This window comes from Homarus americanus, unplaced genomic scaffold (genome assembly GCF_018991925.1).
Source record: "Homarus americanus isolate GMGI-L3 unplaced genomic scaffold, GMGI_Hamer_2.0 scaffold56333, whole genome shotgun sequence".
Classification (NCBI taxonomy): domain Eukaryota; kingdom Metazoa; phylum Arthropoda; class Malacostraca; order Decapoda; family Nephropidae; genus Homarus; species Homarus americanus.
Window position 1 is genome coordinate 11,811,726 of NW_024734940.1, and position 16,037 is coordinate 11,827,762.

The 16,037-nt window shown below is 38.0% G+C and overlaps 1 protein-coding gene across 2 annotated transcripts; it reads right to left on the minus strand.

Annotated features, from left to right (window-relative positions):
• Positions 1–138: 138 nt before the first annotated feature.
• LOC121870663 (all-trans-retinol 13,14-reductase-like) lies at positions 139–15,038 on the minus strand. 2 transcript variants are annotated; one of them, XM_042372551.1, is made up of 14 exons: positions 14,907–15,038; positions 11,671–11,855; positions 11,202–11,332; positions 10,640–10,784; positions 9,994–10,126; positions 9,220–9,382; positions 7,909–8,029; positions 6,050–6,144; positions 5,084–5,189; positions 4,555–4,751; positions 4,178–4,292; positions 3,572–3,732; positions 2,545–2,695; positions 139–1,935 (listed from the first exon to the last, which is right to left on the minus strand). In XM_042372551.1, exons 2-14 carry the CDS (start codon positions 11,846–11,848, stop codon positions 1,775–1,777), a joined length of 1,857 nt encoding a protein of 618 aa, XP_042228485.1. In that variant the 5' UTR covers positions 11,849–11,855; positions 14,907–15,038; the 3' UTR covers positions 139–1,774. The 2 variants fall into 2 exon arrangements, with proteins under 2 accessions (XP_042228485.1, XP_042228486.1); XM_042372552.1 differs by lacking the exon at positions 14,907–15,038 and adding an exon at positions 12,867–12,974.
• Between the last annotated feature and the right edge of the window lie 999 nt (positions 15,039–16,037).

A 16,037-nucleotide genomic window follows, 5' to 3' on the forward strand; every position in this document is an offset into this window, starting at 1 on the left:
CACAGTACAGTAGGGTCACATCTCCCAGGGGTAAAGCACAATACAGTACATACACTAATTACTGTACTGTGAGTTATGCTTTAATATAACACAAAATGCTTCCTGCCAGCCAACAACAATGGATGTACCAAATCTTCCTTATGAAAATTATTTTTATTCATATTATTTCTTCATCAATACATATAGAAGATATGAAACAGTTGATCAACATGTAAAGAATAACATTTAAATACAGTACTGTACAGTACAGACAACATTAATATAAAGATAATATCTGACCACTGTGTAAACAATAATATAAAATAAAGTATTGACAGTGTTAACAAATAAAGCAATGATATATATTCACTACATACCAAGTAACTAGCATATAAAACATCACCACTATATTATTTACCTGTACAGTACAAACTCTACTTATTACTAAACATAAATAATTTAACAACATATAACTGACTGTTGTGGTGTTTTGTCCTCCCAAACACACGGGTCTCTGGTTACTGTTATTGTACTGCTGGTGTGACTTTGCGCTTGAGACTTAACTAAGGATGTTTTGTGCACTTGTTAAAAACAGTTAATACTAATCTTTTACCCCATTATATGAACTGTACATCTCCTTGGTAACATGATGTACAGTACTTGATTGAGCAATATCAGTTCTCCAATAGTTCATCAAAAGAAAACTTATTTATTTATCATAATTTTTTCTGTGCATAATTCTTCTTTTACCCTTTAATTCCTGTTTTACATGTAGATATCCCTTCTTAACTTGCTGCAGTAACAGACACATTTAAAAGTACTGTACTGTATGTAGAGTATATCGTAGCTTTTGGACTAATATACGTACAGTATTAAACTTTCCATTTTCCAACTTCCTTTCCCCCTCCCAAACATCCTCACTTGCCTTATTCAACATATAATTCTGAATAAATCGATCACCACCACTACTGTACTTACCATCAAATAAAGGTTCGACTCTCACAAACACGTTCCAGAAATACACAAGAGAATTTGGCATTTTCCTGTATTTTTCTTTCATCAGTTTAATGGCTCCTATCCCGTCATCAGGTAAACTTCCTTTACAATATCTTAGGGGGCAGCCTTCAGTCTCCTACATTTTTTGCTAAACACAGAATAACTTGTAATTTCAACACAAGCTTTAAAAACAACTGTATACTTATTAGTGTGTGATTGGGACGTGTTGAATACTGTACAATGAAACCTCTATTTAACGGACTCTATGGAGAAGAAAGTCTATTATACCGAGGGTACGTTAGATGTGAAACCCCCAATCTAACGAATTATACGGAGAGAGAAGTCCTTTATATGGAGGTTTTACTGTACTGTCCAATATAATTCCCAGAACTAAAATGATTCATGCTTAAAATGGTTATCAACGTTACTAAGAATATGATTATAACTATACAAATTTTGTTTAGTATATACACAACACTAGATATAAAAGTTAGTCAATTTTTTTTAGTATATACACAACACTATAAATTACAGTACAGTACAGTAGTTTGTACAGTATAATACTGTACATACACAACACTAGTTATACTGTACAAACATGTGCCTGATATAAATGCCACTTCTAACACATAACTTGTGTCACTACATACAGTTGTCCTTTAATAAAATAAATTATTAATACAACCTTAGTTTCTCGATAACAATTTGTCCATACAGCATTCAAATTATCAATTACTGGTACTGATTATTCTAAACTGAATACTATTACTGAATTACCTCTTGCGTGCACCAACCATATCTATTCTACTTTAGCCTTGGCCTCAGCCTTGATAGCCTGGTGGAGTTGTGTCAGGTCTGTCATCACGTTGTGTTGTAGGATGGACGAAGCACAGAGGAGACCTCCCCAAAGGGCTCCTGCAAATCCGCATGAACAGATGTCCTGCCCTGTTAAGTAGAGTCCTGAAACACGAGAAAAAATAATAAAGTGGTGAAAATTTATCCCAATTTATGATATTCTGACTTGCAAGCGATGGGTTTCTCGGAAACGTAACCCCATCGTAAATCGGGGTATACTGACCATCCTGAAGTTTAATCACCCCCAATAGAATAATACAATACTGTACTTTCAAAGATACAGACATGAGGTACAAATTACTGTAGTGTGTGTAAAAAAGATGGATATATGAAACTAGAGGCAATAACCAGAAGATAAAGAATTTAGAAAGGAGATTGTGAAGCATGTGGGAGAGACTCATAAGAGGAGGGTGATGATAAACGTACAGTTCCATCTGTCATATCAAACACTACTGTTTATAATGTACCAACTTACTCCGCCTGCTGGTCTGGCTCCTGAAGGTAGGTAAGGTACTGGCCAACAGTTTGAGCTAAAGACATGTGTCAACTAGGAGAAGAATAATGAATGCCAGAAATTTGAAAGGTAGCAGCAGTGTATGATGAATGGTGAACAGTTTAGGACATGTGAAACATCTGATGGGTGGCTGTAAAAAAAACACTCACTAGAAAACAACTGAATAAGTCAAAGAAATTAATTAATTTTCTTTTACTTACCTGGTATGTCAGTTGATGGTCTGAGTATGGCAGTGTTCCAGACAGAGAATCGCTCACTGGTGTGGTCCAAGCCATATATCTCTCCCCGCGGTGCACCGAGGTAGTGACGATTGGACAGTGGAGTTCCAATGTTTACATAGTCAATGTGGTCCTGAGAGATGAGAGGGGAAACATGTAGCAGTACTGTATGCATCTAGGAAACATGGATGCTCACCCCACAACTGTAAGCACAAGAACTATGAGATATTCTGAGTTAATGAGAAACACGGGACAAATTATCAAATTCTACAACAATGTAACAAAATTATCCTTATGAAACATGGGACATGAGTGATCTGAGTAATGGATTGGTGCAATGGACACTAGTGTTATCTCTATTCAGCTTGGAGTTCCCATCAGGTATTCTTAAACTCACATCAAAATCCATAAACTAAACTGGAGTTATTTAGTGAGAAGTTGATGGCTCAGTAAACATCTTATCTTGAGAAATGTATCTGGATCAGCACAGCACAGTACAGTACAGTACAGTACAGTACAGTACAGCACAGTACAGTACAGCACAGTACAGTATATAAAACATCAACTAAAAATGCCTTGATAGCTTTTTCTCCATACTTTGGTAAGCCTGTCTCTACTGTAATGCAGGGTGGCTGAAACTAAGCAGACAGACATCACAAACACACACATACTCACACACACAAACATACACACACACTAACATATACACACACACACACACACAAACTCTACCTTCATCCACTACAATTCAACCATTTTCAGTAAGAGGTGTGGTCTACTGCTGTAGTACTCTCCACAACAAAGGTCCCAAATATGTCTTACATCTCCCTGTTCCTCCACACAACCTAGCATCACGTTCACCCCCGATGAACCACTCAACACAATGTTCTCGCGTTACTGACACACACCTAATAATGTGTTGTTATATCTCATAATAAACAATTGGAATTTACACTAATAAAGGATCCTATTGCTTGATGTACTGTAACACCAATACAAGACAACTTACCTTGATGGATGGGAAGAGGTTACATGCTTGAGTTACAGCCTTGTCACCAAAACACTTCTTAATAGCTTCATATTCATCTCCGCGCTTCATGACTCGCTCTGTTTCCCATTCTTCCAACCAATGGTACGGCATCAGTGTCACTAGAGCCATCGTTGTTTTGCCTGAAGAGTGACATTATTGTAAACACGTCATTAATTCACTTCATACAATAATACCAACTCTCGGTTTACTAAATTTACTGTTGAACTGTATCACACACTCAGGGTCACAGTGCTCAGGAATCCCACAAGTCCCAGCAGCTAAGATCATTATTCAATAGACATCAAACATCATCAATTACAACTTGGCCTATGACCATCACATTTATTATCATGAACCCTTAAATACTGTATTTTATCTCAAAAAAATTGCAAAATTTTTGTTTAAACTATTTACTGAAGTTAAATATAACTAAATCTACTGAACCTCACCAATTCAATATTTCAGGCTAATTCGTTCAACCCAAAGCCTCGTGGATAATGAACTAGAGAGGGTTTAGTACAATACTGGGAGAAACAGATTGTAAAGAATTCAAAATGTATAAAATAGCAACAACAGTGAACCCACCAGGGAACCTCTTGTTCCACTCAGGATCTTTTGTAGAAGGGAAGGAGATGAACAGAATTGGAATATCAACATCAAGAGCTTCTTCTCGAGTCAGCTTTTCATAATCCAGGAGCAGCTGTAAAGATAAACCACAATGAAAACTTGCCACAACACCACACTACTGACTGTTTAACCCTTTAATGGCAGTCATGGTCATCATCATCTGTATTACTGTACTACAAAAACTTATTGTCTTTCAAGAACAATAATTGATCTTATCATTGTACAGTAGTTCTATATTTTAATTTACCTCTACAGTAGATACAGACTCAATATTATAGCATACTTAATAACTGACAACAGTATTAGCTAGTACAGTACAGTACAGCAGTCATCACCTTGTCTATGTCATTGCCAGTGTACACCCAGGCATTCTTCTTGTGAATTATATCATCAAGTTCTGCAGCATCACAGTTGATCCCCACAAATACTGACATACTGGCAGTGCCGTGCCGTGACGTCTGCACCATCGGCCAGAGGCGAGACGACGATGCCACATCCAGAGGGAGAAGTCGCTCAAAAGTATTGTACAAACCTGATTCAAAAAGATAAACGAGACTATGATCGTAAAATATGTCCCCCATTTGCCTATGAACTAATTGCTTGAGAATCCAATGTCTTATACAGGAAGAGAAAAGTTATTTTACTTGTAAGAAGTTGAAAAGTCTTGTAATGATCTTTGTACTACAGCCAAGACTCTTCCTGTGCCTCAGTCAGGATTTCTCCCAGTTTTTATAGATAAGGAGTTTGAAGACAACACAACTGCCTGATCAAGTACATGAGCTTTTATCTGTTAAACATCTTAAGATTCATGCATGAAACAAACAGCTAAACTTTGCCTTTCACAACACAACTGTCAATACACACCTGCATCAGAGATGATCAATGGAGCTGCAACATTGTAGAGTTCCTTCCCTTTTAGCACCTGTACTCCACATGCTCGACCCTTCTCGTCAGTAATAATCTGGTTAACCTATAAAAGAAAAATAAAGAAACCATCTTACAGTTATTCAGTGTAAACACATACACAAGTATAGGGAGTCTCCGGGTTACTCTCCTGGACCCCGTTTGTTCACTCATATGTTCATAATTCAGAAGTATTAATTCCATAGGTTATATGAGGTTAAAACTCAACCCTACTCAAACATCACAACAATAATATACCATACAGTACAAAACCAATATATGGTGATCTTAAACAAAACAAAGTAAATTGGCTCAGACCCGTAGACTGTTTGTTGCCATTGCCAGGACAAGGAATTGCTAAGTGCAGGAGGAGACCAACTGCTGAACAGAGAGGTGCCCATCATAAGTACCAGTCAATACTCGTAGGTCAGAAGAGATTTTTGTTTAGAATATATTGGGATCACGTTTGTAAATATGGGCGATGGTATGTCGAGAACTCCCTGTACATATTTTGTTCTGTCCATTACACCACTTGCTATGATGTTATGATCTATCACTCTGGTAATAACATATGCAACAAAAAAAATTTCAATTCCCACAATTTCAGACAAGAAGAGTAAACTGTGTACAGTATTGACATAGTTGGTGGGTAACTTACTGAACAACACAACAGGATAATGCTCCATCAACCTTGCCTGGCATTTGACTCAAACTGTTTCTCTTTGGCTGAAAATTCAGAGCGTGATCAACTACACCACGGAGACCTTCCATTAAAGATTAAGTCTGGTTTACATCTGAGTATAGAGAGGTCGACTGAGAGACATGTACTCACTCATTAGAAGATAAAGACATGTATACATATCACCAGCAAGTACATGAGCCCACAACACGTTCACTCACAAGGTAGTTCCCCCTCCCAGCACTTACCTCAGCACGGACGAGGACCTTGCCACCAGCAGCCTCAATCACCGGAATAATATGAAAAGCAATCTCTGAAGCTCCTCCTACTGGGTAAGAACTACCTGAGGAGATACAACACTATATTATCACCATGATAATTGTACACATTCTTTAAGCTCCAACTACATCACCTCACCAGTTGGCATCGGCTTGACAAGTGAACTCCTTGGGTCCTGGAAAAGTATTCATAGTTAGCTTACTATAAACCTGGTCTTAGTAGGTTAAATGTTTTATGTTGACACATCTAAATACAGTTGTTGGCTGCAGTAAACTCTCATGCTGTAAAACAAAAGTCATCCCAAGGTGACATATCCCCCTGGATGTGGTTCATTCAACAACACATGGCCAGAACTCAGCCAAAAATCATCATAGTCAATATGTTTTGATACATGTACAGTTGATCAAAAACTATCTGTACATGCGGGCTACTTGCAGAATGAACACTACGATTCCTATTGTCTCGGTACAGTTGTCAAAATCCTTCATCCTTTGTGTCATATTGTCTAATATAATTTTGCAAGGATAGTTTTTTGATTGACTGTACATTACCAAGTTTGGGGAAAATTCCACAGAGATAAGTAATTTTTCATTACAGCTACAGTAATCATGATTAAAGACACACAAATATACTGTACAGTACTGTTAAGATTCACCTACTTGGGCTGACAGGATAAAAGTATTTGCTGGACTACAAAATATTATATGACGATGTTGTGAGGAAGTTGTGCAAAATATGGGTGATAACAGGCTGGGCATGTTGGGTGATATGGTGGGGGGGACATTTGTTGGGAGGAGGAGTGTGGGATAGGGAGAGAGAGAGATACACCCCCTCCAAGAAGTATCTTTACGAAGACGTCCAATGAATTTCAAAATGAACACCGCGAACGCCTGTTGTCTCGGAAGAGTTGACAAAATCCTTCCTCCGTTGCATCATCTTGTCTCACACAAAATCATTTAAGATACTTTTTGGAGCGACCGTACAGGGATGAGTAGTTGGATAATTTGATCTGGACATCTGGACACAATGAGAAATATTTCTCACACACAGACAATCCCTTTCCTCCTATGACCCAGGGTGGCCGGACAGCAGCCAATCCTCCTAGTATCAGAACCCAGCAGCTCCTCATTACTCCACTTCCCTAGCAAGAAGACACTCCACCAAGAGGTTGTTCCATCATCAGTAAGTGTACAGTTGCCGATAGTGTACTAAAGTTAGTGATGAGTGTACTGTACTATGGCTAATGTACAGGGCAGAAACCTTACCTAACCTGTGCTACCATAACCTAACAAATGCTACCTAAACTATCCTTACCTATACTACCTTAACCTAACCTTTACAGGTGTACTATCTTATCCTATCCTAAGCTAACCTACCCTAGCCTAACCTAAACTACCCTTATCTATACTACCTTAACCTACCTAAGCTAACCTACCCTATCCTAACCTAACCCTCCACCTGTGACTTGAAAGCTGTAAAAGGGAAGAAGAGAAACAACAGATATTTAGGGAATGAGAGAGTACAGTATGTGTCAAGTGTGAGGTGGGGACAGATAAATACAGTCTTCCATATGTCTGTGGTCCAGAAAACTTAAAGAGACAAATAAGGAAAAAAATAATGGAAACGAAAGATTCATAGTCACTGAAAGTAACTAAAGACTCCCTAGAGCTAACATCCACCGTCCAGTCAGCTAATATCCACCGTCCATAAAGCTAACTTCCACTGACGATGGCTGCCATCTCCACTGATGATGACCGCTGTTGAACAGTTAAGTGTGAACTGGAGAATAAAAAATCTGATAAATAAAAAATAAACACAAAAATATTACCCTGTCCAAAATGGGAGTGCAGTAGCGTCTGCATGGGGAAGCCCGCCTTGCTCGGGGGTGTACCGTAGTCACCATAACAATAGCAGAAGATATCACGCAACTCCTGGTTTTCTGTTAGTCCCTTGGTAGTGATGAGAAAAAAATAAATAAAACTTTCAGTGATAAAAATAATAAAGACACAATGAAAGGCATGAACTACGGTCAGCTCTTACATCCAATCCTCTAAATGATGGTACAGTAAAGTGGCAGCAACAGTACAGTACTATATAAAGGCATGATGGCAGGGTACAGATCACAAGTTAATGGCTCATACTGTCTAAAAGCAAAGTCAGTAAATCACCATTAAGAAATTAATTAATTTCAGGTCTCCAAACACAAAATTAAATAGAGGTGTACAGTACAGTACTGCCTCAAGTACACAAAGATGTAACTGAGACATGTAGGTTATCAACTTGTGGTCTGTGTTCAGAGGATGTCAATAGGGTGCCCAAGGAGAGGAATGTTGAGAATAAAACAATCAAGACGAGAGACAGTCAAGAGAACTAATGGTGGCAATGCACTATGTCAGTAATAACAGGAGGAAGACAGAGATATATCCAGGTGTCTTGAGAGAACATAATTTGGTACCTGAAGATGTACTGGGCACCTTGTTATATAGTAAAGGTCTATAAATTATCCTAATAATGTGGCTTAACAGCAAAACATTAATAATTCATGGACACAGATTTAAAGTTTGAATTGTTTCAAGAAAAATTCTGATTTAGAAATAAGATGGTTTCTGTTGCTTTATCTTCAAGTCTTTTGGTTTGACATAACAAGCAGGACCTTACATATAAGACCTTACACCACCAGCAGGACCTTACATCACCAGCAAGGCCTTACATCACCCGCAGGACCTTACATAACAAGACCTTACATCACCAGCAGGACCTTACATCACCAACAGGACCTTACATCACCAGCTGTACCTTACATCACCAGCAGGACCTTACATCACCAGCTGTACCTTACATCACCAGCAGGACCTTACATCACCAGCTGTACCTTACATCACCCACAGGACCTTACATAACAAGACCTTACATCACCAGCAGGACCTTACATCACCAACATCACCTTACATCACCAGCTGTACCTTACATCACCAGCAGGACCTTACATCACCAGCTGTACCTTACATCACCAGCAGGACCTTACATCACCAGCTGTACCTTACATCACCAGCAGGACCTTACATCACCAGCTGTACCTTACATCACCCACAGGACCTTACATAACAAGACCTTACATCACCAGCAGGACCTTACATACCCAAACAACTTCCTTGCACGTCTTGGAGTTCCACTCATAGAAATTGGTGATGTAGTTGATGAGTCCCGTAGTCTGCAACAGCCACACAGCCCACAGTGGTATAAACTTTACCAATATGGACTTGGTGTTACCTGGATGGATCTCTTTCATCAACTTGAAGAATCTGGAAAACAAGTTAGTTATTAACCTTTCTCTGGAAAGCTCCTTAATGCAACATAAATTTATTATAAGCAAAAAAAAATAATCAAGTGATTATAAAATATATCTTGATTCTCCATATGTGAATATCTAAATAAGATTTTCACTGTCCTAACTCTAAAGACATATGATAACTCTTGTTTGGTTAAGTTAGGTGCAACTCCCATTTTACACTTAATGTACCTTATTTGCCAATGAAATTCTAGTGAAGTTTAATTTAAAAGGCAGTAAACATGTAGCTAAGGAGCACAAAAAATGGAATGACAACACCTGGCAGATCCAGTGTTATAAGTCAAGTGATTGATAATTAACTGATAAGTTTAAATCATGTGAAGCCTTAGGATGACTCATACAAATGGAGCTAACATGTGGAAATAAAAGGAGTAAATGGAAGAGAATATCTGAGTAAGGTAATTGGGTACAGTATTTAACTCATTGTAAAAAGAATATATATATATATATATATATATATATATATATATATACTGTACATACATACATACATACATACATACATACATACATACATACATACATACATACATACATACATATAGAAAAGAAAAATGACAGTACTTATCAATATTTTGAGCTTCTTCTGGGAACTTTTTGGTGAGTTCCTCCTGCCATTTGCCTTTCCCACTGAGCACAGGATACTTGCGAGGCTCCTTATCTTTTTCCGCAAATATGACCGTGTCGTAGTTCTCACCTGTTAATGAGAAAATGGGCATATTGTACAGGAATGACTACTGTGTGCTAAGAACTTACTGGCAGTGTGTGAGTGTGTCTAGGGAATGACTACATGTTATCCTACTGGCAGTGTGTGAGTGTGTCTAGGGAATGACTACATGTTATCCTACTGGCAGTGTGTGTGTGTGTCTAGGGAATGACTACATGTTATCCTATTCAATAGATGGCTGGTTGGATGGCTACTATTTCCATGTTCCCAGCTGCTGCTCCTTGCATGACTGGGGACAATAGGGTAGAGGAGGTAGTTAACCAAAAGATTTTCCACTTCAACTTAGAGTACAACACAGACAAGAGAATAATGTAAACAAGAAGGGATTCACAAGGTCTTACAAAATGTAAATGATTCCTCTTGAACAACCTCCCCCATACAAGTGGTCCATGGCTCATGAAGATTTGATCTGGGATAAACAGCTTTAATCATACAGTAATCTAATATTACTTTAAAAGAGTTTTGTTATTAATAGTAACTTACTCAACGGTGCCCATTCAAGTTGGCCATTTGTGATCTGGTCAATGTACGTCTTACTGATGGACTGGCGATTCATCTCACCGATGTAGTGTATGCCTACGTCAAACTCGTAGCCCTTGTCTATAAATGTGTGGCAACAACCACCGGCCTGTTGTACAATAAAGAGATCACATTGTTAATAGCACTGTACGTACATGCCTACAACACTGTACAATACTGGCATATACAGTAGTACTGTATAATCCATTCTGAAAACTTTGTAGCCATGCAACTTTTATCTATACAAGTGATTACTGGAAACTATGACTTTGCCTTTAAACATCTACAGTACAGTACAGTACAGTACAGTACAGTACAGTACAGTACAGTACTTAAGATATAATTATCATTCAGAAATGTTCATCAGTGTAATGAAGTCCCTCCTCACAGATTTACAGTAATATGGTTCTATAACCTGGCCTTTGTATGGAAGGTATGACCTTCAAACTTACAGAAAAATTCTGGTCCATAAATGAAGTGTTCCCTTGAACCATGGACCAGAACTATCCTGAGGAGGAAACCATACCTGGTCATGCTGTTCCAACACCAACACTCTCTTGCCGGCCTTGGCTATAATAGCGGCTGCTGACAAACCTCCTATCCCACTGCCAATCACAATGGCATCCAAGTTCTCAGGAACTTTGTTCCAGGTGAAACCTGAAAATAATACAGTACAGGACCAGTTGGAGTAAAAACATTTATTACAGCAGGTACTTATACCTTCCCTATCTATGGGTGAAATACTGATAATAGGCTAAGAATGGTGATTGACAATACTGTACTGCACTGTAATTCAACCAGTTACCAAAAATGACAAGCTATGATAATAATTAATAAAGATAGAATAATTTGAAGGTGGACTTTCTCCACACTGGAGAACTTCTGAAATAACTTTCAAGATGACAAAAACACTGTACATATTCCTTGAAGATACAGTGGATGAAGTACTGTACATATATTATGGTACAGTAATGTACACAGCACAGTACACTCACCTTGTTTAAGGACAGCATCTCTTTGTTTCTGATCTGTGACTTTTGCCTTGACTTCTGTACAACTATTTTCCTTAAATGGGTTGAGTGATGGTGACTTGGTTATGAAGTAAAGAACAGCCTTGATGACCACACCCACCACCAACACCACTGCCACTAATGGCAATGATAGAAAACCCATCTTCAACCTGAGGAAAACAAAACAAATAGATATTTAAAAATAATATACATACTGTATATATGGTACAGTCGGCACAAGAATAAGTATAAGGTACACCTACGGTTCATGCTTGAGACAAAATATCTGGTAACACTGTCCTGAACAGACCAGACAAAATGACCTGTAATTGATGTTTTATTCCTACATATATGTTATAAATACATTTATTGTTAATGTTTTACTAGTGTCTTGTGTTTATATTACAAGTAATATATTGTATCCAATGGTAGTAAACTTGTTGCCCAATGGGATTGCAGTTATCCTCCTCCCCCACTTTTTCTCTTACCCTACTTTTTTTTTACTGATGTTCGGATTAGTAAAGGAAGGAAGAGGAGTAAATAGAAGAATAAAAAAGGGGAAACAGAAAATAGTTAGAGATAACAGGTGGGGGAGCTGAGTTTCATCATGCGTCTGGATGCGTAGTTTCAACGTTACCAGACCATTTTCGGACCTTACAGCTACAGTGTGTATACTGCGGCCGACTGTACATGAGACCGGTAAAGAGTGTACAGTTCAGAAATGAATGGTAGGAGGAGAGGAGACCACAAAGATACATGAAAGGATGGGAAAGATGCCTTTACTAATGTACTGGCTCTCAATACCAGCCAACCTGCAGGGTACCGTACAGACACTATATGGCGGCATAAATAAAGTCTCTCGTCCACACTCTGACTGACCGTAAACACTACATCATGGTGGTATAGAGAAAGAAATAAGTATTGTACTGTATAGGTGTAAGATGACTCTGTCGGGTTAACTTACTGTTCACTATACTGTACTGTACCTGCAATAAGTACATCTTTTTATACCTTCACGGTCTATGTACTGCATTACTGAGTGTATACAGTACAGTATATACAGTATACATAAATGCTGATTCTATGTCACTTGTATGATGATTTAATCAAAAGATATCTATCTATCTATCATCTATGGGTAAAATACACTGAAATGTTAAGAATATTTCAAGATGACTCACTTGTTGAGAAGAAAACACAGCTATGGAGTGTGTTCACAGTGGACCAAACACTAGCCAAGATAACCTGATAACCTTGAGCTACTCTACTATCAGTGAGGTGAGGTAATGTACTGTGCTGTACAAAGTTTACTTCTGGAGTGGCAAGCAACTTCCAACTTAAATGAGATTGATAAAACATAAAACAATTAATGTATTGCAGAATCATTAGCCCCCTCCCCCCCCCCAGCTAATTACAATACACTTGATGCTACCTGGGGAGGTTAGGTTAGAATATTTAAGGTAAGGTAGAGTTAGGTTAGAATATTTAAGGTAAGGTAGAGTTAGGTTAGAATATTTAAGGTAAGGTAGAGTTAGGTTAGAATATTTAAGGTAAGGTAGAGTTAGGTTAGAATATTTAAGGTAAGGTAGAGTTAGGTTAGAATATTTAAGGTCAGGTAGAGTTAGGTTAGAATATTTAAGGTACGGTAGAGTCAGGTTAGAATATTTAAGGCAAGGTAGGGTTGGGTTAGGTTAGGTTAGAATATTTAAGGTAAGGTAGAGTTAGGTTAGAATATTTAAGGTCAGGTAGAGTTAGGTTAGAATATTTAAGGTAAGGTAGGGTTAGGTTAGAATATTTAAGGTCAGGTAGATTTAGGTTAGAATATTTAAGGCAAGGTAGGGTTGGGTTAGGTTAGAATATTTAAGGTAAGGTAGAGTTAGGTTAGAATATTTAAGGCAAGGTAGAGTTAGGTGGAGTTAGATTAAGTTACATTAGGTTACATTACAGTACGTTAAGTTAGGAAAGCATTAAGGTGTGTACAATAAGCTACTGTACATATGATCCCAAAAGTTTACTGTTACAGCTGTAACTAGTCATTGATAAAACCTTATTCTCTTACAGTATATTTACAGGAATCACATGTTTAATCTATAAGATACTTTAAAAGTAAGTAAAAGTACTGTATCATCATCTTGTAAACGCGATATTCGCAAGTCACTTGAGCAATGGCGGGTGTATGTGCTGGTTGCAGTGAAGCTCATAAGAACATAAGAAAGGTGGAAACTGCAGCGGGCCTATTGGCCCATACTGGGCAGTCCCGTTTACACCCAACTCCTATTGCTCATATAAGCATCCAACCTATGTTTGAAGCTATCCAGCGTATTTGAGTTAATGATGATATTAGGTAACTTTTTCATGTGGAAAAGTGATGGGTGGTAAACAAAAAATAACCAAAGTTCCTACTAACGTTATTTTACCGTGGGTGCAGATTGGCTTAGTACTTTCTGGTTAATATGATGGGGGGTTCTGCCCCCTGGCTAGGAAGTTAGGTTAGGTAGGGTTCTTTGGTTGGCTAGGTCAGGTTCTATTATGTTCTAGTAAAAGTCGTCTCTTTTATAATGATAAGGCTTCCAAGCACAACAGAAATATAGTCAGGTATGTCTACAGCTAAACAAATATCGACTCACGGCTAAATAAATGACAAATGCCGCCAGTCACGGTCAAATATAGTTCTCAAGTTGTTCGCTGGTAATGGACGATTAGCCAATCAGAGCACACTCACGGTAAAATAGCGCTAGTAGGAACTTAGCTGGTAAAAGCAAAATATCCACTGCCTTTTGGTCATCCAACGAATTTCAGGATTTTAAGGGTAGGTTGAAATTAAGTTTTCAGATGGTTTTTGGTGTGTTTTAAACTACTTCCAAATTGGTGGATGACTGAAACAATTTTATCAACCAACTAACTTGTTAACCAATACTAAATAATAATAGCTGGTCCCCACAGCTTCGCATCCTACCGCAAGTTGTGAAGAACCAATTATAATGCATGCCAGGTTACAGATGTTTTATATTTACTGAATAACTCTTTATCTACCCCATCTACTCAGTGAACTTGGTACACAAACGCTCACAGTTGTTTAGTCAATAGATAATAACGGCTGTGTTAACTAATAGACTCTACATGTAATTATACACTTACATCAACAGTAATAATAAATGACACTGGGGATGGATGACACAATAGGAAGGAAATACATAAAGATAATAAACACAGAGCCATACCTAAGCCTTCCTCACAGCTGGTGCCAAGGAAGATGTTAGGACTGGAGAGGACCTTACCAAGTACATTAAATAAATGTTTAGCACCTGACTGCTGCGCCACCTCTCGAGAACCTTTTTATTCACAGAAAACGTCCATGGTACTTCAGGAGAGACACACCTATTTACCTCTTCACCACTGGTCGCCTCGTTAGCCCTGGGCGGTCGGTCACACACTGTTGGCCTATGGATTATGATGTAAAGGCATTTCGTCTTATTAACTCCTCTTCTTTAGTTGATAATCTTTCTTCCCTTTGTGTTGCTTCACTTTAACGGGCAGTGTTGGGTGGGTTTACCCTTTGTCTACCTTAAGGGGAGTCAGGTTTCTCTTATACAGTACACCATGATCATGTTAGGCAGCCCATGAGTGTATCTGTCGCCAGCAGCTAGCCTCCAGTACAGACACCTGGAGGAGAGCTTGTTCATCACTAGGGGTCAGTAGTAGGACTGTTATAGGTCATCTCTGTATGTTCTTTGGCTAATACTGAACCACGAAAACACCTGTATCTTCCTTGGTACTAAATCACGAAAACAATCTAATTTTTTTAACCAATTGGAAAAGTTTCAATTAATCCAAATATTTATAAAATAAGGATAAGTATTTGTCTTATGCATGTATTTTAATATTCCATATCTTCTTAATAATATCAAGATAAAAATGATAAATGGATGAACTTTAATTAACTCCAATATTCTTGTTGAGGAAATGTTATTTAAACATTTATGTAGCTTAAAGCTTTATATATTTATTATAGAAATATAAAGGTTAAAACCAAGGAATATTATAAGGAACTTTAGTCTTACGGGAGTAATTCAATCCCCACTAGTTGGGATGCTGAAGCGGTCAGTTCTCGCGTCCTGAGGCGGGCGATACAAACTGTTGAGTTGTGGGAAAAACAATGGAAATAATAGAGGTAAGGTTTAATGTCTTGGTTAATATTCACTTTTATCCTAATAGATAATTCGGTTTTTTTTACTATTATTACTAGGATTCTTTTTTCTCTTAGTAAGGAATCGGTTTCATTCTATGGCATTCCCTGGGTAAATGCATTGATTTTGTGATATTTACCGTGAAACACACCAATACTTTGTACT

Bases quoted from the DNA above. Each gene is read 5' to 3' on its own strand.
- LOC121870663 (XM_042372551.1), bottom strand. From the start codon at position 11,848: ATGGGTTTTCTATCATTGCCATTAGTGGCAGTGGTGTTGGTGGTGGGT. The intron at 11,333-11,670 runs GTGAGTGTACTG...TATTATTTTCAG, and splicing joins AGATGCTGTCCTTAAACAAG to GTTTCACCTGGAACAAAGTT. The intron at 3,733-4,177 runs GTGGGTTCACTG...GTCACTCTTCAG, and splicing joins GTGGAACAAGAGGTTCCCTG to GCAAAACAACGATGGCTCTA.